Source organism: Vidua chalybeata, chromosome 5, assembly GCF_026979565.1.
Source record: "Vidua chalybeata isolate OUT-0048 chromosome 5, bVidCha1 merged haplotype, whole genome shotgun sequence".
Classification (NCBI taxonomy): domain Eukaryota; kingdom Metazoa; phylum Chordata; class Aves; order Passeriformes; family Viduidae; genus Vidua; species Vidua chalybeata.
This window is the reverse complement of record NC_071534.1, coordinates 22834087-22857594: the sequence shown is the minus strand read 5'-3', so window position 1 is coordinate 22857594 and position 23508 is coordinate 22834087. Positions and strand designations below refer to the sequence as shown.

General features: G+C 38.2%; 1 protein-coding gene across 3 annotated transcripts in view; it reads left to right on the top strand.

Annotated features, from left to right (window-relative positions):
- Positions 1–23508, top strand: part of RFX4 (regulatory factor X4) — an 86628-nt gene that overhangs the window by 22611 nt on the left and 40509 nt on the right. For 2 of the 3 annotated variants that reach the window (XM_053942999.1, XM_053942998.1), the window contains exons 3-5: positions 2925–2985; positions 9030–9153; positions 20563–20624. In XM_053942999.1, coding sequence (XP_053798974.1) covers positions 2925–2985; positions 9030–9153; positions 20563–20624 — 247 coding nt within the window. Of the gene's footprint in view, positions 1–2924; positions 2986–9000; positions 9154–20562; positions 20625–23508 lie in introns of those variants that run through there. The other variant, XM_053943000.1, reaches the window with a different exon arrangement.

The window sequence follows — 23508 nt, the reverse complement described above, 5'->3', positions numbered from 1 at the left end:
GTAGCTTTGAAACAGAATTTTGGAAGTAAGATGGAGCGGTTAGCAAAAGAACTTCCATGGAGTTTGGGACAAAAGGATCCTCTGATATCTCTGTGAGCCAACAAATACTGTTTTTTTTTTTAGAATATCACTGATTTCCTGGTTTTATTATGTTTGAAGACTGCTTCTATGCTGAGACTTTTACTTGCAGTTGTCTAAGCTATTATCTGCATTCAGTTTGGGATGAGTACCAGGTTTTCCACCTAATCAGGCACCTTTCCTTGGGATGCTGGTAGTCCTCCTACTGGCAGTGGTGTGAGCACACTACATGAGTTTCTCCCTGAGGTGCTGGGTGTGAACCCCTGCAACTCTGAATTGAACAAGACTTTTCCTTGTGACTTCAAGACCTTTTGGATTTGTCACAGAAGACTTGTCATGTCTCTTCCTTGACAGTGCCTTGAGGCAGGATTTCTTTTCAGTGACTTTATTTCCTTTTCCTACAAAATAGGTTGGATTTTAAAAGTATTGCATTTTAAAAGTTATGACTTTATTTTAATCTACAGTGTTGTTTTGATGTGAATTGATAAAATGACAGGCCAAAAAGTAAGAAATGCCATTTCCCCTTCCCTCTTTCATGCTAGATAAAGTGATCTGGTATCAGACCTGAGTCAAGAGTTAAACATTCTCTGTTTGATGTGGACACCATTAGGTGCCCTGCTGACAGCTAAAATATAAAGTATAAAGCTATTTATTATTTTCTGCTAGTCAATTATCTGATGAGAATATATTGTTAAACTAGACAAGGTTTAGAGCTTTTATATGTAATACTGAAAGTTTGTATTTCTAGGTCCCATCTATTCCTGTACCATCTACAACCCTTTCCATCCTTTTAATAGAAAAGTCAAAGTGTGGCTGGCAGCTGGTTCATTGACAGAAATAAAAGTTGCACTATTTTCTTGTACAGAGAATTGACTTTGGGGTGACAAGCACTCACACTGTGAAAAATTTAGCTTTATTGAAAATCCAGTTGTTCAATGGAAATTAATGCTTAAAGAAATTTTCTGAGTTACAGTTGAAGTCCATCCTTCTCCTTCTTGGTTTTAAGGGACAGTTAGGGGACGATGCTGAGGGGTCTTTAGGAAGGATCCCTAAGGAACATAACTGAGGAAGGAGACATAAATTGTAGTTTATTACCTAATTGTTAGTTTGTGTCTTTAAAACAAATCCTTAGGGAGGATTTGAGTGGGAGCAGCTGAGTACAGCTGGTGTGAAGTGTGTTTGAGGGCAGGTTAGGTAAAGCACCTGCTCACAGCAGCTCACCCTTAAGTGAAAAACAGCTGGTGGGGGGTGATGGAAAGGGTGTAGAGATACTGTGTAACTTAGATATTGATTTGAAGTTTGATGTCTGCCACGTATCCAGAGGGGAATTCAGCCACGTTAGCGCAGGTGGAAGCCATCCCATGACAGGTCCTTGGGCGTGCGGGGCGGCAGCCACGGCCCCTCGGCATTCAGGCCCCCTGTGCCCGGGTTTGCTGCACGCCGACCGCCTGGTTAGGAAAAACAAATGAAAGCCACAATTTAAAAGTGATTTGAGATGTGTATGTTGGTCCTGTGCGCTGAATAAAAGCGGGCCCTGAAAGGCAGGGAGGGAGTGTGCGGCCCAATAATTAGGGGCCCATTGTCATGCAGATGCGGGGGGGCTGCGCTGGGGGTCCGCGGGGAGCGGCGGAATGGGATTTCCGGGCGCTCAGGGGAGCGGCCGCGGAATAAAGGATGTTCGGCTGGCACAGCTTCCCTTGGGTAAGGCAGGAAATCCTGGGGGACGAGGGCTGCACGCAGAGCCTTCCAAGCCGGGGTGTTATTTGTGTGCGTGGGTTCCCGGCACAGCACAAAAGGCCTCCCAAGAGGGTCTGATATGCAGAGGAGATAGCGCGGCTCCCGTAAGATCCCGCATCCTAAAGGCTCGCTTAAATTGCTTCTAAAAGTTAATTACATGAAGAAGTGCGACTTGCAGCGTGGTGTACAGGTTTACCCCATTGTTTAGGTATCAAAGCCATCTATGCTGAATGCTTTCATCGGAGACAAAGCTGTTAAAATCTCAAAATGCGTTTCATACAACGCTGTTTCCCAAAGAATAACGTTCTGGAGCTGCTGATTGTGCTCCACTCAGCTTTCACCCAGGAGTACTTTATATGTTTAACAAAACACGATTTAGTCAGAATTATTCTATACATATTTCTAAATTGTTTCAAAAGAACAAATGACTACTAGGAAGAATCCAATAGTTGAAATTTTATTTTAATTGCCTTTTTCTTTGTTCATCTTTTATCCAAATTTTTTGAAAGTCAACAAATCAGAGTTGCCTTGGAAACAGTTAATGGGGAAAGTTATCAGAGAAATCACCTGAAAAGGAATAAAGTATATTACAGAATATACATTTCTTCTCATTCAGAATAAAACACTATAAATTTATAAACATCTAATAATTACCTTATGTTAGGATCAAACAATGGATGTACCCCATTAGTTTAAATGCCTTATCTAATATAAAATTTGTGTAAGGCAATAGTTCCCTTACAGCAAGTGAAACTGTTTACATGTTCTCACATACTGGTAGAGATTTAAGAGATGCTTTTTTTTCCATACAAATGTATCCTTTTCAATGTCAATATTCCTAGGCACCACTCTGCACCTGCTATGATATTTGCAGGGTTTACTGCCTTAAGCAGTAACTACAGATGGTAGTTTAGGGAACATCATTATTTACATTTCCAAAATTGTGAGAAAGCTTTGCACCTGACCACATTTTAATTGTTTTAAAATTATCTTAATTAGCTATAAAAAGTCTTACCATTCAAAAATTATTTCATTTTAAAAAAGAGTTCATTAATTCCTGAGAAATTCCTGATGAAATTACACAGCTTTTTTTGTTTGTTTTTTAACAGATGAGGAAAAAGAAAATAATAGAGCATCAAAACCACATTCAACTCCAGCTACACTGCAATGGTAAGATGCCTTTTAAAAGATCAAGAAAATCTATTAGTGTTTTTTCTAATGCATTTTCCCGATGAAGGAATAGAGCTCTTGGCCATCTTAGAGTTCTAAAGATCCTTTCGTTGTAAGTGTTTCATGTCCCGTTTGTAACCTGTACAGCATTTCTCAACAAATGTCTTACAGGATTTGTTTGAACAGAGGGAACTTCTTCTACAGTTTAGAAAATCTACTTAACATATTTATTTGCCACCTTGCCAACTGATTATTTGTGGTTTGTCATCGTTGTTACATTTATTGCAAAAAGAAAAGTAGTACTGAGATTTTTTTTTTCCAAAACTCACATTTGTTTCAGTGTCTGATGAAGCTCACCCATACCAACTGTTTTCCTGACATGAGATATCTGTAATTTAAGGTACAAGACAACAAAAGGAAAGAGTTTGAGGTTTGATTAATTTGTCAAAATCCCCTTGCAAAGTTAGTGAGGAGAAAAAAGGAAGGGTAATTAGGAAGAGAGAGAGGATAGTTTGAGAGTTAGTGTACAGTGCTATAAAAAATAAGTAAGTGCAGTTCCCTTTGTGATTTGCAGCAGTATTTTAGTCTGCATGTTCTGTAATATGTACCTCTAATTCTGACATCCCTTGCTATAGGTCATCTCTTAGACTTTTGTTGACTTTTGCCTCAATTTAGGTTTTTAATTCTTGTTTGGGTTTCTTAATATTGTAAGTCATCAAGTATCTTTTGAGAGGTTCCATATATCTGGCAGAACAGAGCTCTCTTACAGAGAAGCCTCAGAGCACGCTTATCTGAAATCCCATAGTCTTTAGCTTGTTTTAAGCCTTTTTAAAGAAAGGCCTTTACTTTATTCATAAATACCTGAAGTACTTCTTGTACGTTCTGGATGAAAAGATAAGATTACTGGTAAAAAATATGAGCTTTTCAAAGCAAAATGTTAGCAAACTTCTTTCTCTGCTTCTGTCAGTCTCTTGGGAGATTTCACTGAAAAAAACAGAAAAGAATAATTCATTCAGTGTATTTTACTCAATTTTTCTGCCTGTGAAATTACATGACTGTGAAACATGCAAAAAGATTATTTGGATTATTTCTTCTATATTTGCTTTTTAAAGTTAATTGATGAGGTTTTTAGACTAAGAAACCTCAAGACTTGCCGGTTGATTTTGAATAGGTTGCTGCCAGTATACAGAAATTTACTGACACTTTCAATGCGAATAATGAGATGAGCAAATATAAATAAAGGCATTTAGTTCGGCACTATTGTTTCTTTGTACCTATTTGTATCACAAAAGTCCTGTTTTTCAGAAGTTCAAGAAAAGTGAAGGACTTTTCTTTAACAGACACTCAAGAAAGGGAGTAACTATGGACAGAGAGAAAATTATTAAAATAATAATGAAACATCATAGTGGTAATTTATTATTTTTCATTATTCACTCCCACAGCTTCAACACAGTTCAAACAGGACAATAAAGATCTAGCTAAAATAAAATAGCAAGCAGGTCTTACGAGTCCCAGATTCAGAGCAGTGTTTATTTTGCAGTGAAGTCAGTTAAGAGCCTTTTCCACAGGAGCAAATAATGTCGCAGCCAAGAAGCCAGCATTAATTAGAACATCCAGTGATACTGTTTCCAACAGAAAACATGCAAATACTGTAAACAGTCTTTTGCCAAATACTTTCAAGCTTCGTCAGTCATAAAGGTTAGTAAATCCCTAAACTCCTGGGATATTGAACCCTGCTGGAATGTAGTGTGCACACTAATGCTCATTCAGCTGTGTTTGCAGTAGAATCCCAGAATTTTGGTTCTGAAAAGGCTGCTTGCAACATCTTCCCTTCTCTCTTGCTAGTGTCCTGGCTTACTACCTGTCTGTTATGTTCCTCACATGTTGAAGTAGGTCAAATATTCTCCACTATGAGTCTTCTGGAGCATCTGCAATTTCCTCCATTCATCTTCCACCCAAAATCCCATGAGTTAACAGAAAGCAAAGAAGTTTCATGTTTAAAATCTTCAGCTGCTGTCAAACTGAATTATACAATTGGCTGAATTTATTAACAGGCATATAGGTAAAAAGTTTCCCAGCTTATGAGCCATACCTACAGAACAGTTTTCCGGTAGTTTCCATATGCTTTTCAACATATGTACTGCAGCTTTGGATTGGTATTTCCTTGAGAAATTGATATACTAAATAAAATGAGAAGCTCAAAAGTTAGGGTCAAACTGCTAAAGTAGAAGCTTATTTTGGGTGAAGATGTGCAGTTTCCACTGTTCTGGAAAGTCAGACACATTAGCACTGGGTTATTTGTACTGCAGTAGCACCCAGTTTACCCAGGTTGCTAAAGTGTTTTGATAAGCACTGTAGAACTGCTGCTCAGAGCACTTCCTGGAGGTGTAGCTTTACATGCTGGATAGTTTTGCTTGCTAAGGTGTGGTGGTTAAACCTCAGTCAACAAGTAAGTTCCACTCAGCTACTCACTCACTCCTTCCCCTTCCCTGCTCTCACTTGGGATGGGGATGAGAGTTGGAAAGGCTGAGGTAAGGACAGATGAATAATTAAAGTAAAATAAGACAATAATAATAATAGTAGTAGAGTTAATGAAAAGGAAAAAGAGTAATAAAATCCAAGAAAACCCAAGTGATGCACAATGCAGTTGCTCACCACCCACTGACCAAGGTCAGCTCGTCCCTGAGCAGTGATCAGCACCTCACAGCCATCTCCACATTATTTACTGGGTATGATGTTCTGTGGTATGGAATATTCCTTTGGCCTGTTCAGGTCAGCTGGTCTGGTTGTGGGCACCTCCAGCTTCTTGTGCTGCTCTTCTCTGTCACAGTGTAGGAGACTGGAGAGTCCTTGACTTGGGGTAAGCACAATTTAAAAACATCTGAAAGTGTTATCAACATTATTCTCATACTAAACCCAAATCACAGCACAGTACCAGCCACTAGGAAAAATAAATAACCTTTTCTCAGCCAAAACCAGAACATCAGGCTTCACATCAAGTATTTGCACACTCAGGGAAGACTAAAAAACCTATCTGTGTGTTCCTAGGGCAAGCATATGTCCTGTCTTCTAACAGCGATCTCTGGGTTGGATTCAGGAGGTGGAATTGGTGGGGTAAATTATTGTTTTCAGGACACAGTGCCAAACTGCCCTTGTTCTGGTAAATGGAAACCTCACAACGGTCTGCAGCATCTGATGTCTGCCAAGTAAAAAACTGGTCATGTTTTTGCTGTTAGATGCTACTACCATTTAGAGCTAGTGAAGGCGATAGAGTGTCAAAAACCAGAAACTGAGGAAATGCCAGGTGGAAAAGCAAGAAGAGGAAGAAAGCAGTAGGGAAAGCATAGCAAAGACATAAGGGAAATAAGTACATTTTGTCACTGGTTCATATTGCCATCAGCTTTATTAGTTATTCCTTGTCTGGAATCTTGCTGTAAAGAGCAAATTGTATCAACCTCATGGAGAGATATCCTTAATGTTTGTGCCTCTCCAAAGGTGAAATACGCTGAACATTTCAAATGTGGAGGATGGAGAACAACTGAAGAAGCCAAGAATCATGACTGGATGACTGTCAGCCTGGCTAAATAGCCTTTTCCTGGAAACAGGAATGATGCTTTTGTTTTGTTTCATTGATGACACAAAATGAAGTGAAAGGCCTGGTAAATGTAGCATTACTGCCAAATACATCATAATTGAGGAAACTGCCAAATACATCATAATTTGGGAAACTACACAAGCTTGAGTTTAACTGTTTAGGCATGAATATAGCAATACCTGGTATTCTGTGCTTATCCTATGTTCCTGTGCTCATTATCATCTGTAAAGCTATAGCTTGGCTCTAAAATGTTCATGTTTATTTCAGTGCTGAACTGGTTGACCAAGGTGTAAGTGTTAAACTTTATTTTACTTCATTTTGGTGTGTGTGTGTGTTTACTTCCCCAAACACAGAATTATTCAAAGTACAGGTCACCTACCCCCACGCAGTTTGCTGGCTTACAATGTAGGTATTCCGAATAATAACAGTATTTTGACGCAAAAGTCAACAAAACTATTTTATTTTCTGCAACATTTATAAAAATAATTTTAAAAGAGCAAGGTAAAGCATAGTGTGGGAATGGATTCTCCCCAGATTCGTACTTCCTTATATGTTGTTATACTCATAAAAATTAATCTGTTCTAGAATCTATGTGATTAACAGTGTTTAACATCACAGTTGTTCTGTAGTCTTGAGATATAATAATAAATCTGTAACAACACTACAGATGTGACTCTGATATAGAATAATCTCATTTAATCTAGAACTATGTAAGTGTATATGGAGGAAAGCAGTAATAGGAACAGATAAAATTGTCATTCCTGTGGAAGGATTAGGGGCTTTATTCCTATACTGTAGTGGTACAAAAGGTCTCATTGTGAGCTACTGGATTTCAGTGGCTTTATGCAACACTATATAAAATGTTTATATATACATTTTATAACTAGTAATGATTTGTTAGGTAGGAGATTGCATTCATTATTTTTCTACAATACTGTAGAATGAAGCTGGATTCAAAATATGATAAAGTTGTTAAATAAAAGACAGGAAAATAAAAGAAGTGGAGCAAGATGGGTTTTTGATCATTAAAAAAAAAGTTCAGGTATAATGGGGCATTGTTCAGTGTCAGACTAATGACTCTCTGTGAAAGAGAGGAGAAAAAGAGAAAAATTCATCAGATATGAAGAGAAATAATTAACTGCTTTTCTTTCTGTCCTGTCTTGGTCACGGAAGCTGACATTCCAATTAGCAGCTATAGTATACAAACGAACTCTCCAGGTTTTGAAAGGAGGTTTTGTTAGAGCACTATGAAATTGAGGAAAGATGCCATGATGATATTTCTGTAGAAACCAGGGAAGAATAGATCTTGCCCATACAAACTGATTCCATTCATCTAGCCGGATATCTTATTAAAATAGTTTGCAGTCACAAATGATCACGATAACTGAAATGGAAGGCAGGTAGGTCCTGAAAAAGGCAATGAAGGAGATAAACAAGATATTTGGAAGGTGTTCTGCAGCTAACAAATGGCAGGGGATTATTTGATGTAAAACTGGAGTTTTTTGAGAATACATATTTATTTTTTAATAAAATTAAGAGGAAGTTACACCTAACTTCTTCCCTTACCTAGCAAGGCAGACAAGAACACATGTGACTGTAGATGTCTATGACTGACACCATCAGTGACAAGATTAATTATGGTTTAATGTTAAGTGTATGTAAATATCTCTTGAACATTTTTGGGTCAGCAATCATAAAAATGACATTTGAAAGTAATGTTTCTTCTAATCTATAGATTTGTAATGAGACCAGTTTGGAGATTTAAAGATGAACCATATGCCTGCTCATATATTTGACATATAATTTAAAATTTTATAGTTATATTTTCATGTATGAAAAAATAAGGATAGTTTCTAAAAGGAAGAAGAGAATGTTATTTTACTGTTTTTTTTTTTCCAGATTATATTGTATTGTATTCTGCATTGTATCCAGATTGTGCTTTCTTTTTGCTTTTTCACCTTGCCCATAAACAATACCAAGAAAATATTACACAATAGGATTTTGTGGACACTCTTGAGTAGTAGCAAATTATTTGCTTTAGCTATACCTGCTTCCTCAAGGTAAGCAATTTTGCAGCTGGACAGGAGTGAAAAGAGTGTCATGAACCAAAGGTGATGTTTCTGTAAAGAAGGAGAGAATGCTTCCCCTCAGGGAATATTTATTGTTTCATAGTTGTACATATATTTGTGTACTGCAGGATGCTTTTAAGGTATAACAGATTGCTGGGAACTCACAGCCTATGGTTTTGATAACAAGTGTGAACCAAATTAAGCAAGTAAGTATTATGGGAATGATTTGGAAGGAGCACTTAGGAACAAAGCAGGCAATATTTAGTAGACAAGAGGAAGTCAGAATGTTTGGTCTTAAAAGGTGAAGCTTTGTATACTGTTTACCCTACAGGACAGCCAACATACTTGCAGTTCTCTCTGTTTGATATTTGCTTTTTAAGGCTGGAGGAGAACTATGAGATTGCAGAAGGTGTTTGCATTCCTCGAAGTGCTCTCTACATGCATTACTTGGACTTCTGTGAGAAAAACGACACACAACCTGTTAATGCTGCCAGCTTTGGGAAGGTAAGTCTAAACTGCTGTATGACACCTTAAAATCTCACCTGGTTCAGGTGAGTTTGTACTACTGAAAAGAACTAAATATTTTACTGTTAGAGACAGGTGTATGAATGAAATCTCTTTGTGTATTCATGTTATTGGACAAAGGCTATGATTTTAAGTATTTTGATGGTTGGAATAATTTCTAACCATGGCTAGGCTCCAGAGTACGTCAGTCCCAAGCCTAGCTGATGGTGGTATGGTACAAAAAATTGGCAGTTAAAATTGAATTGCAATTTCAATACAAGCCAATATAAATGCATCTGCATTATGACCTGCACTGCTTAAACAAATGTATAATTTTTAAAAACAGAAGGGTAAAATTGAGTTCTGAAGCATGTCTGTGCTGTTCTTGTAAGCATAATATAGAGATTCTTGAATTAATGATATCAAATGATGTGGCAAATTGTCATGGTGGAGTACAATGCCTCCAGATGTGAAAGTCCAGAAAACATCTAGCTGCTTTTTATGTGCACCGCAGGTACAGGCTGCCAAGCTATCCAAGTTATCTTCTCACTGTGATTCCTCATGCTTCCCTTTCCAATCTTGCTCTAGTAAGAACCACTCTGGTTAACTCCAGATTCACAGTGGAGATGCACTCCTAGCACAGACATAGCTGTGCATCATCTGGGTGTGAGCAATAAAGCTCTACACTGGTAGCAGGTGTTAATATCTGGCTAGAAGGTTACATAAAGTTTATATTTTGGATTTGCTGGTCAGGTGATATTTTCCTCTCAGTGAAAAACAGGATAATATTTAAAACTGAAATTCTACCATAGAATGTGTCACAGGCCTTTAAAACCTGTAGGCTGTGAAAAAAACAAAGTGTAGAGTTTGCCACTGTTTTTGAAATGCTTGCCAGCATGAATCTGAAGCCCATTGTCCCTCAAGCTGTTCTCTTTTAGTGTTTGCAACATTTGTTCTATAGAATTTCTGGGTATTCAAAGAAAGAAAAATATTTCTAGGGTAAGTGCCTGTGTAAAGAGTAGGTGAAGGATGTATTTAATGAGGTGACATTTTTTATAGTGCATCTTTAGGTCAGGCAGCTTGGAAAGGAAAATAAAGTGTATCATGTTCTAACATTACCATGTTTGTTGTGTCTTGAAGACCTGCATAACTCAGTGGATTCTGTGTCAGGTTTTTGTTTAAATACACTACAGAATTGTGAATGAAGTTGTTCATTGTACACATTATTGCTACCAAGTGATAAATATAGTGGCAACATGTAATTTAGGAACAGTGAAAATAAGAAACAGATTTCATGCAGACTCACACACTTGGAACATAGCTCAAGTTTACACCATGCTACTTCTGCTGCTGCTAAGAACTTCTGTAAATTGTAAGGTGTAAATATTGCAGAATTTTTCCATCAGAACATAAATTTATCAGGATTTTCACTGTTTATGAGTATGTGGCAGTTTTGTTACCCTGTTTAATACTTCATCCCCCTTCTCTCCTGCCTCTCATACATAGACCTGTTCATTGGTAGAAGTCTCTTGACCTAGCAGGACAGGTACTATGGTTTCCATCCAAAAGTCACTGCATTCCAATGTGTTTTTCATGTGCTGTGGTCCAAGTGTTTTACTCTCTGTTGCAAAAGAATTCTGTAGCAGTGTTGCATGAAACTTTTTACCTTTTTTGTGACGAGGAAGGAAGCCCTACACAATCATCATGGTACTGTTTCACACTAGTAGTTTGGGTGGCCATAACTTCTGCATCTGGAAACTGGCAATTCTGCACTGGTATGTCCAGAAACTTCAGACTTCAGGGGGGAAAATATTGAAGTTAAACCAGATTCTCCATCTGCAGAACCTGAGCAGACCCCACTGATTCTTCCCAGCCTGTTACTGCTAACAAAATGTACTGCATAGGTATAAAGATCTGCAAGGCACCTCTGCATTCTCTCAATAGCTTACAGACACTTTCTCCTTTGGAGCATGTACATGTATGATGTTTTAGCCAACATTTGCTATCATGTGACTTAAATACCATATTGGCAAGGTGAATTGCATAAATGCCTTGGAGGCAGTTGAAGCAGTGCAGTGAAATAGGTGCTGTTTAAGGCATTCTGCACTTAGCTGCTGCAACAGAGACCCTGGACATGTTTGTCCTCATTGGGAAACATCAGGAGCCCTGCAGCTGTCATTTCCTCCAGAGAAAGGAGCTAGTTGTTCTGTGAAATTGCAGACAGTTCGCCTTTCAGTAGACCACACTGAATTTATAATTAATCTCTGAACTTTAGCTCTGTGGGCAATATTAAATATTAAGGCTTTTTCTGGTAGTTTTTAGAAAGGATGTGGAGTTTAGCACATTAAAACAAACTGTAATAAGTAACAGTGTTTTCTGTTAAACCTCTAGGACATGGGCTGGACCTCAGACACTTGGTAATATTGCACTAATGAAACCAAAATTGGTCTGGGGAGTAGAGAGATTAATGGAGAGACAGTAATACAGACTGTTTTCTCAGGAAACCAAGCTAATAGCAATTAAAGGAACAAGAAGAACAAAGAACAGAAATACTGTATAATTAAATGCCTTTTAAACAGCAGCCTGTACTCCTAAGCCACATAAAGAATATATAAAATCAGGAATACTCTAATATGCCTATTAATGGGATATTAATATCATATTTCTCATATGACAAAGGGAGCTGAAACTTTGTTAGTCAAGATTTTAGTGTTTTACTTACTCATTTAACATGCAAAAATTACACGCAGTTTTATCTATACCAGCATTTGCCAATCTGCTATGCTACCTAGTCTGTCATTACAGTACTTTTTATTGTCTGCTAAAGACAGAAGCTAGTATTCTCTTATATACCTTGACTAAATAGTAATTAGGGAGGGCCCTGTAATTAGATAGTTACAGCTCAGCATCAGGTACAGAGTCCAACCTTAAACTCCTGCTCTTACTGTAGACAGCCAAGCATATTATATTTTGATTTCATGCAAAAGTGAGGCAGAAAAAGTAAAAATGTTCCATGCAACCAGTGAGAAGACAGGGAAGTACAATGAGGCAGGGCAGATGTGTCACGGAGTTATTAACAATTAAATGTTGCATATGAGAGCAAGCTCTCTCACAGTGCACGCGTTCAGACTGTGAATTAGGCTGCAGGCAGGAGGAGTGAAAGCCCTGTTGCTGAGGTCACTTAAAAAGGACGGCAGCCTTGTGCCTCTCAGCCCCGTGCTGCCAATGCCTTGGGCTCTGCTCCGGGACCTTGGAGCTCTGGAGAGCAGTGTAAGGTGTTTCGAGCTGAAAGTTCTGCCCCTGCTTGCTGCAGGGAAAGTTGTACAGTTGTATGTTTGTTTTGGGTTTTATCTGAGCAATATGTTGACATAAAATGCTGGTGATTATTAACTATGCAAAGAATTATGGTGGATGATGACTCTGACTTATCATTCTTACTGGGTTTAATTGCAAAAATGAAATAATTCTTAATAAGGACCTTCACTAAATCAAAAAAAGCAGAAATGTTTTGAGCATTTCCAAAGCCCTCAGTAGCCATTGTGTAGGGGTGGGTGCCATAAAACTCTCCTGGCTCTACCATTCCTCCCAGCTGTTAGCTGCATTGGCAATTCTTTGAGCTTCTCTTTCACTTTTATTTCCAACACTGATTTTTGTTCTTGTTTCTTTTGTGACCCTGTATGTACACTGTTTTATTAGCCAGGACCCTCGAAGATATAATCTTCCCCATCTGCAGCGATCTCTCCCATCCTCCGTGTCTTCAGTTCATTGCTTTGAATTTACTGGGCAGTGCTAATTCCCCTGCCGTGCCCTGCCACATATCTCCTCCAGAACACTGTGAGATTTGCGGTGAAACCGCTTTGCATCCTCATGAAGCTGAGTTCTTCCCAACTCCCATGTGCCCCCTGGAGGATAAATACTATCCTCTTCTGGTTTCTTTTTTTTTTTTTCCTTTTCTTTTGGGGCTTTCTGCCTTGTCTTTTGACAAGCAATAACAAATTAATATTTGAAAAGGAAAACTAAGGTTGCTGACACTTCTCAGGGTGGTTCTCCCCCAGCCTGAGGTCCCTTTACATCATTTTGGCATCTTAAAGAGGTTTAACATGGATGCAAGTTCTCACAAATTTTGTTGCTCCCTGACTGGCTTTGCTGTAAGTGAAAATTAGATTCCAGTGAATGTATTTCACTAGATAACAAGCAAAGTCCACAATAGACTTGTAATATTGGTTAGGAAAGAATTATTTTTTCCCAATAGTTTACTTTGCTCCAGGGAGGTACAAGCTGTACCAGCTAGATTCCTTTTTCATCACGATGCACTGTCTCTATGCCCAGTTTTGCTTTCAGGACTGTTCCTCCAGGCATGACTAGGATAAATAAGATTTACAGTTTCTTGCTGTTATGCTATATGATTTTAAAGTTTGAAAAGGGCAGAAAAGACCTTTATTGAATCCTCCTTGGTAATGACATTGTGATGTGATTGCATTCTGATTTGTCTTTGTATTGAAATGCACATTATCAGGAAATTGCCTGCTGTTGCTCATAAGGAGATACTTCTCCTGAAGATGTGTTTTTTATTTCTTTACTCTCAATTTTCTCTTAAGTAGCCTCAAAAGTAACTGGTATAGCAAAGCCATATTTACTCTTAGTGCTCTCTTCTGATGGATTAAAACAGCACTTACTTTATTATGAGCAATTTCTACAACACTGAATACAAAAATAGAACTGGGGAAAAAATCAATGTAAATGTGAGGATGTGGTTTCTCTTATTGCACTGAATGAGTCTGTCAGTGCTATCTGAACAGTCCCCAGTTTAGCTTCATCCATTTTGAACAGCTAGGATTCCTGACTAAAGAACAGTTACCAGCAGTATGAGTTTTCTTCCCAACTCTGTATCTTCTAGGCCAAGCTCCTCTGATGAGACCGTAATAACACAAGTCCTGCAGAAGCAAGCAGTCATGCTGGTGTGGGCAATGGTGGTCCTGCAGTGTAGCTGGAAAAGTCTTTGCTCCCTTGGCTCTACTGAGCTGATTCTTGTATTATTGCAGGTTGCTGACTACTGCCTTTTTCTTCATAAGCTTGGGGAATAAGAAAACCAGCGAGGACACCTCAGTTTCTCTGGAGTGACTTTTCCTTTCTCAGTGCCCTACAGCAATGGGATTTTTAGTGACTTTGCCACTTCAAGGATCTGGCTTCCAGTTAGGCCTTAAGCATGGAGTGGCCCCAGGGCTGCTTTACCTCATGCCTTGTCAACATGTCCCAGAGGCTGTGCTTACAGCTCAGGGTCTGCTAGAGCGCAGGGATCCTGGCACTCAGCCTTTTCCCACAGATAGGTTGGGTGATGGCAGGCAGTGTGCTGGCACCAGTACAGAGCAGGGTGAGTTGTGCAGGGTTTTAGATCTGCTTGGCTTCAGCAAGTCAGCATCAAAAGTGGCTGCATATGGGTATTCTCAGTTCAGTCAGAGAGAAAGGAAAAGTTTCTACCAGGCTAGAACCTGGGAGAGAGTTAGAAAAGAATGTAAATAATTCTCTATCTCTCTTGTTTTTTACATTGTTTATAGATAGGTTTTGCTACCATGCGTCATTCAGAGTGCACCAATGGTGTGAGATGTTTTTACTCTAAGACCAATGAAATTAGTCTGCACAATGTTCTCTATAAATAGAGCGGTGCATTTGAAATAAATAAATTCTTTCTTGCCTTCTAAATTAGAGTCATTCTGTTCCTGTCCTGCCTCAACAATGACAGCTGCAGCTCAGCTAAGGATCTGAGGCAGAGCACTCAGTGTTTGCAGCTTTGTTGGGATGCAGTAATCTGTTTGATCATGCCTTAGGCTGAATTCCATCTGGCCAGAGAAACTGCTGAAGGAGGATATTGTTTTACATAGATTAATTTGAGGAGAGGTCTTGCAAGCTTCATTGAAGTGTCCAGTTCAGTTTGAGTTCCTCACAGAACCTAATCTCCATAGCAGGCAGAGTTGGGCACGGACATTAGAGAAAAGGCCAGCAGGTTTTTCTGCCTTGCTTTGCAATATCAGTTGAGCCATATCAGTTCTAGAAACAAGTTCTTACCCTAGAGCTAGACCATGCCCTATTCCAAAACTTAGGAAAGTACGTGGAGAGAAATGGGAAGGTAATAGAATCTCATCAGACAACAGATATGCAGTCAAGAGTACTGAGCCTGTACATTGCAGTCTTCCCTCCTGGCCAGGCAAGTAAAAAAGCAAGAGGTAGAGAAGGTATAGACACAGTCATGCCCTCTTCTCCTTTTGTTTACTCAGTTTGGTGGATTTGAGAGACAGAAATGGTGTTTTGGGCTACTTTGATTATGCTCTTTCCTATCAGTGGATGTTTCTCGGTGCAAATTTTCTTGACCATTACCTCAAGACAGTATGATGCTGAATCAGCCCCAAGCCATTTTGAGCCAAAAGGAACCTCTTAACACAGCTGTTAATAATAACACCTGTCTCAGAGCAGGATTTTGAAGAGCACTGAAGCAGATGAGGAAACCCTGGAAAGACAGGGACAGTACTGGGTCAAAGACAAATGAACCAAAGACCCTTTCTCTTAAAAGATTGAGGACTTCAGTGTTGCTTGTGTTTCATAGCAGTGAGAATAAGGAAAGCATACCTCTGTGAGAATATAGCTATATTTGTTATCACTGACTTCTTTGCTGCTGCCAGGGCAAAGAATATTAAGACTGAAATACCACAATAGAAGTTGGTAAATAAACACACATCTTCTATACTTCTCTTCCCAAAAGAAAAGCATGCTGTCTAGATATGGGACCTTAACCCTGAATTCAGAGGAGCAGAACCAGGCCCTGTTATGAAGAATTGTTATGGGTGGAAAGAGAATTTATACCATGGTATGTAGAATCTCTCCAGAATCTTATAGAGCTAGGGAGTGCAGGGCCTGGAATCCATTTCTCATTCTGGCAGTGTGCAATTGCTGGGTTGCAACTTAATTTGATCTTATTTCTCTACTTCGTGAAGTTCTAGAAGCAAGGCTAGAATTATGTCAAATAGAAAGGAACATGAGTAATGAAGAATAACATCCCTCTAGATCAGGTGCATCATACCTTTTGAAAAGCAGAAATTTAAAACATTCTAACGAAAAGACTTTTAAAAGCCATCCCCCACCTGTTGCCCCAGAGTAAAATTTATATTTTGACAAAGGAGGGAGGAAAAGAGTTATTTCAGAAGTTTCCAGACATCTCTGGTTTCTTCCATCCTTATTTGTTTGCATGAAGACAAATACATAAGATGCTTTATAAGATTTCTTTTCCCTGATTTGTTTTGACATATCCTAGATGATTTTAGATGGAATAATTGGGAAACATACGAGTTCACAGTTTGATAGTGAATGCGATGAGGAGTGATGGGTCACAGCATAGTGGTGACAGCAGAATGTCTGTGCCCATGGCAGAGTGTTTGGAATAAGAAGATCTTTAAGGTCCCTCCCAACTCAAGCCATTCTGTGATTCTGTAATTCCTCATTTAAATGCTGAGCCTGAATCTGCTTGTGTTGTAATGTTACAGTACTGGAGATGTGGGGAGAGAGGCAGTGGCAGAAATGACAGCTGGCAGTAATCAGGTTGAAGGAATGCACCCTTGCAGCCATTTGTGGGTAACAGAACAGCTCCTGCAGTTAGCAGTGCCTAAGGTTAATAGATTGTGCAGACTCTAATACAGACTCTTACAGAGGAACTTTTCTAGTTGTTGCTCATAAAGTTTTCTGTGTTTTACATGGATGCTCAAGTAACCCATTTCATTTTATTGCCTTAAGAATAACCAAAAATATAACTAGATATTTAATTCAGGTTTATTCAGAGACCTCTGCTAGGTTTAAAAAGCTGAAATGGGATAAAAATCCTGTTATCTCCCCATGTGATCTGCCTGCACAGACATTCCAAACCATTTGTCAGAATTGTCTGAAGCAATGTTAAACAAATGCTGACCTGGATATACTAGTACCCTGAAAAAGTATAAACCATATATATGTTGTTTTATAATGTAATAACTTCTATCTTCGTCTTATGTATGCAGTAAGCACTCACTAGAAGATAAAGCAGTTCTTGATATTATTGTTTTTAATCAAGAAAGGCATAGAAGATCTGTAGGCAGAAGGCAAGATCATGTCTTAAGCAGGGTACAGAGAAAAGAGAGGGAGAACACATTGAAGTTCAGTAACTGAGAAAGAAATTGCAGGAACATTTTTTTTTCTGAGGCTAACATAGTAGGGACAGAAGCTATTTCCATGTGAAATTCTTGGTCTACATGTGTTTCAAACCAAAAAAACAGGTAGCCTAAAATAATGCCCAAAAGTCAAAATTGCCATGTGACTTAGGTGAAATTTAACTTCGAAAATGTAAAACCTGTACCTTTTTACTCAGCAGATTTTACAGAGCAGCTGGAATTATGGTCACTTTGGAGAAGTGTGAGATGAAATTTTAGCTCCACTGAAGGACAATGGTAAAAGATCTGTTCGCTCAAAAATTCCCTTGGATACCACCCATGAGATCTTTTTACCACTGTTTCTGTTGAGAAGCCAGAATTGCTGTGAGAGCAGGGACTTTCCATTCAGAAAGCAGCTCCGACTGCGTGGTCTGGTCTTGATTCATTTGCTTGTGCAAACCTCACTGCAGTGATGGGAGGAAAATGATCCAACTTGATTTTCAGATCCAAACCTAATTGTCATGTCTGACTATTAGAACCCACTTCCCTCCCCACACAACTGTAAAATCAACACATTTTGTCTATAGGTCTTTAAAAATAAATAAACATTAAACTAACAATGACCTATTTGTGCAGTAATTTTTCAGGTTGACAACGAAATTTTTAAAATTTTTGAAAACCACATATTTGGTTCTCTGCTTTTTCCACTGATTTCAGTGCACAGTGAACTCTACTTTGTCCTGCCTGAGCTGATTTCCTCTCCCCTTTCAAGGGTAATCCTCCTGCCTTTACCAGTATCATTGCACAGAGATTTACATAAGCATAGCTGAATATATACATTTATATGAACAGAGTTCTTTTAGTACTTGACTTGTTTTATTTCAAACACAGATATTAATAACCATGCACGTGTGTACAAGCACCTAGTTTTAAGTATACATTTTTATATTTTATATATGCAGAATTAGAGAATGTAGTCCTAACTTTTTTTCCAAAGCTTTGCTTGATTATTCTCCTTTGTTTTGTTTTGTAAATTACTGGGAAATAGTGTTTTAAGTGATGCATACTTTTAAGATACATTCTGAGAGGTGCATCTCATTTCAAATGTGCTGGATTTGAAAAATAAACAAAGAAAAGGAAAAGGGATCATCTGATCAACTGCTTCATTATTGTTCTGTTTTCCTGATCACCTCTGCCCTGGTATGTAGAAATTGGCTGATTTATTTAAATCCCAGTAACTCCCACAGCATATGGTTCATAAAATAGTATTTACAGTGTGCATTGTAACACTCCACTGCTGTATGTAATATGTTGTGATACTTATATGTTAATATATATGTTTATGTTATATATATGTTAATATATATGTTTATATATGTTTTTATACTTACTGCTGTAAGTAATATGGTTTGATGCTGTTCCAAGAGGAAAAATAGAGTAAAACTATCTCTTAATATTAAATGAACTACTGTAAGAGCAGCTTTTGGAGAGAGATGGTATTTTCTGAATGATAACTGACACAAAAAAAGCCCTCAAAAAAACCAATCAAAAAACTAACACAACCAATCTTTAAAAAATCCCCTAGCCCAAAAAAACCATCCTCAGAAAGTAGTTCTTCAACACTGCCTTTTTTCCCACAGCCTTGTGGAGCCCCCAACCCTGTCTGCAGAAAATGAAAGAGAGAGGGGTGGGATTAATGTGTAATTAAAGGGAATTTGGAAGGCTGAGATGTTGCGGAATGTTAGATCAGTAGCTGGAACAGCATGTGGTGTTCTTTAGGCAGGCTTCATTGAATCCATACAAAAAAAGAAAGAAGGGCTGCTTGCCTGTCTGCTCATTTATCAAACAGCTAGGCTGAACTTTCACAGCTTCACAAAAGTGTTTTACTGTTTGCTGAAGTTTTGCTCCAGAAATTAAAGCTGAACAACCTAGCGACTCTGAGTCTTTGCTGCATTTTTGACATCAGCCACCTTATGCAAAGCTCTTGGAAACCAACACAGGTCAATTTTTACGTGATACTAAGGAAAGATGGTTGTACTTTTGCAAAAACCCCCCAAAAAGTACTGAAGAAATGGTCAAATATATGACATTGTAATGTCTTTATTTATATAGCACCTTTTGATCTAAATACATGTTCCAAAGCTTTCAGTCATCAATCAGGATTAAATATTTATCATGGTGGCAAAATGGCTAATGGAGAAAAAAAATCTATATTATTTAATCGATTTTAATTGACTTTTTCCTAGTTGAACAGTTATATTCCATCTTGCAGGCTTGTTTTCCTTTAATATTGGTTGGTGTTACCCCCCAGTGAGGAAGCATTTAGCAATTTATATAACAAAAACACAATTAAAATGGATTACAGATTTTAAAAGGAAGGAACTCCTTTACAAGTAAATCTTCAAGGCTTACTGCAGTTTTTGTTGCATGACTGTTCTGGCAGAAAACTTTTCCTCCTACTGCAGACTCCAGTGAGAATCTAGTTCAGTCCTGGGAGGTGCTGAGCATCTCCTTTCCAGCAACAACAGCAAAGTTTTTTCATCAGGATTAGCCTGGTTGATAGAGGCTCTGGTGACTTAAGGCGCAATCTACATTCATTGATTTATTTCCTTAAATGCAACTGGCCCTGAAGAAGATTTCGGTTGCAATAGCAATGTTCTTTTAATGTCTGCCAAAACACTAGAGTTTGGATTCTTGATGGCATCCTGCTATTTCTGAGATCCACTTGTTTTCCATAGAGGATAAATTGATTATGAGGTATCTTTACAAATGCCATGATGAGTTTTCCCTGGAAGAAGTGATGCCCCTGTCAAACACAAAAACCTTTTTAGATAATCATATTTTAGAATAAGAAGTGTTCAGTGGCTGGTTTGTGAAGGTCTGTAGAGAACTTTGTTGATCCTGCAAAGTGACACAAGTAGTAGGCCAATTCTAATTACAGTGCTCCTTAGTTTAGAGGCAGAACTGATCTTAGATTTTAAAGGAAATGTGTTCTATTCCAGTAACTTCTGAAAGTATTTAAATTAATGGTAGTTAATGAAATTATAGTGAAGTTTAAAATCTTTTTCCGCCTTTCAGAAATGGAATAAATCAAGAGCTTTATTTCTGATTTCTCCTACCACATATTTTGTTGACATCACAGTACAGTTTTTCTGCTTTTTGTCTTAAAAGTTCATATTAAATTAAGCATTGGTAAATGTGCATTTCCATTTGTCTTAATATCAGTTCTCTTTATTCACAGATAATAAGACAACAGTTTCCACAATTAACAACAAGAAGACTTGGAACCAGAGGCCAATCAAAGTAAGCAGTGTCTGGTATTATTATCATCTCTCACAGGGTCCCATCTGGCTCTGGCTTTACTGAATGGGGAATGAGAACAGGCAATAATTTGTGCAATTGGGGACTTAAAAGCAACTTTGGAGGTTCTATTGTAGTCTTTACATTTTCTTATAGACTCAGCAGTGATCCTGCAAAGATGGTCTAATGGAACCCTTTTACTGATTTGATTAGCAGTATTTTTCATACTGTTTTTGATTTCAACTGACTTTACGCAACGTAAAGGACATTCACACTCAGGAGTAATGGAGCTACTGTTGGAGGCAGGGAAGTAACAACTGGTTAGCATTATGTTTCAGGCTAGAGAACAAGTGTCAGAATACTCTTTAGAATTTAGGTGGGAACATGCATTGACCTAAACTGAAATTGTTCAGAAACCTGTACTTAAACACCATTTTTCCCATGTAATGAAATCCAACATACCTTTACATGATTAAAGAATTAACTTACTGCCTTGCCCAAAAGATGATGTTTTCTGAAAACAGTTCATCCTAATTACAGATTGAGAAACTGGTTCAGAATTTAGAATGTGTTTTCTGGGATATTTGATTTTTTCCACTTGTTGATAAGTTGTGATTCTACCAATTCATGTAGAGGATACAGCAATGTTTTTATGCTTTTTTCTGCTCGTGAACTCCAAGAAATTTTTCCAGGGGAGCCTTGAATCTTTTTGTGGCAAGCATAAGGCCCCTCACATAATAAAATCTGCTTTTCTTTATTAGTTTCCACAGAATCCTACAGAGTAGCAGAAGTGTAGTGTCTATAGATCACAAGTGAAAAACTATGGAAGGGGAATTGAAAATGTGAGATGATGAGTTTGAAAAATTTTGTGGGTAAAGCTTCTCTTTCAAAATAAAGCCTGTAAAACACAATATGGCTAAATGCTGAGAATGAAATATGCTATTAGGATGGAACTTACATACTGAAGCTAGGATGACCTGCTCTTTGAAGAAAAAAAGAAGCTAAGATGCTAAAAGAAATGCCATTAAAGACAGATTTACTGTGCTCTTCTAATAAGTGATCCATGCAAAGCAGTCTTTCTTTGATGGGACAAAATGTTCTTCCTCCCAGCTTGATATTTCCTTAGTTTTTATAACTAAGTTTTCTTTTTTAGAGCAGACATATTTATCAGCTAATTGAAATTTGATTTTGGGAATGGCCCCAAATGCAAATTCAGAGTTGCCATAACATCACTCATCAAAGCCACCAGAACTCTCTCAAGTGGAAATTCTGAGCTGGGCCAACAGCATAGTAGGAAAGCATGATAGGACCATAATCAGAGAGTCAGATTTTAGTACTGAATGTAGGTTTTGTGGAGGCTCAAAAAGACAGAGTAAAAGTGTGTGCAAGTTGCTTTGTGACACATTCATATGAGTACCTCCTATTGGCCATCAAATCATCCTGGCATCAGCTATAACTTTTGTTGCTTGTCCTTCCATTTAATGAAAGGAGTGAGCACTGGTCCGTTTCCAAACCGGAGCTCCTCCCACTCCAGGAGTCTCTCAGAGGGCAAGACACTCTTCATCTGCTGACTAGGGGTGTCTTCCAGCTCCACAAGCTGTCTCTTTACTCTCACTGATACTTAATACTTATTGCACAATTTCTGCATAACCTGCCTGCCTGTGAGAGCATTCAGATCACATACTCCTTTCATGCCACTTGTGCAATGGTTCTGCTCCCTATCTAGCAAATAAGGGGTTTCTGATATACACACAGTAACTACCTGCATTCTATATTTTAAGATAAATACTCTCCTTGGTAGACCCAGCACAGCTGTAACTGAGCTCTGGTTTTGTTTTCAGAAACATCTGACTGCATTCCAGTTAAGTGCTACATAAAGAAATTATTTTAGGCATTAACACTTCAGTCCCTTTATCACCAACTGTGCTGACTGATTGCTGCCAGTATTATTTTCGTTCCACTTCCCTGCTACTGCCAAAGGGAATTCAGCTATAGAAGTGGTTAAGATTATCTGACTTCACACTGTTCTTCCTTCAGTCTTTTTATAGCATGGCTGCCTTGTAACATTACAAAGTTCAGAGCTGCAATGGTGCTGTACTCTTGCTCATCAGTTGAGAGCTTTCTGTTTTGCAGCTGGTTTACTGATGTGAGCATGCAGCTGTTCTCTGTCACACTGAGCTTAGAAACAGTTCCACCACAGGTGAGCTGTGAGAAGGCAGCTGAACATAAAAGCCAATTTCTTTCTGTACTGTGGTCTGAAACTCTTCAATTTGGTATACATGGTGTGAAGGGAATATTTCTTCTTTCTTGAAAGGAATGCTGTATATAAGAGATCGATGAGGGTAAAAAGTATTTCACTTTAACACAAAACCAGTTTTGTTGTCTGCATATTATTCTTCTACATACCAAAATTTCAAGCCCTGTTTATTGAACTAAGTTGAGGGGTGGTTTTTTCTGATAGGAATACAAAAACTAATTGAAAATAATCTGTGTAAACTACTCCAGTGAATTTTTGCACTTTGGGATAGTAAAATTAATGAAAGAAGAAGCTATGTAGAAAAATTTTGGAGTTAATTTTGCTACTGCTGTCAATATGATTTTGAAGCTACATGGAAACCTTTTTTATGCAGCAAGTGAAATATACCAGGAATTGAACGCTGCACAGTGAAATTCTACATTTTCCAGGCTTGCTTTTTTTCCTCTTCACTGATTTAAGACAAAACTTGATACAAGACTGACCCCTGTTTAGATTATACAAGTCTTTCAGTCCCACTTGCTCTGACTTTTTCCCTCTTCCTGCCCTTCACTGAGCAATTTGTGCTGCTGGCTCCCCATAGCATTTCCTTTTGGGTTCCCCTACCCCAGATGTAGCGCATAGGCCATGTGT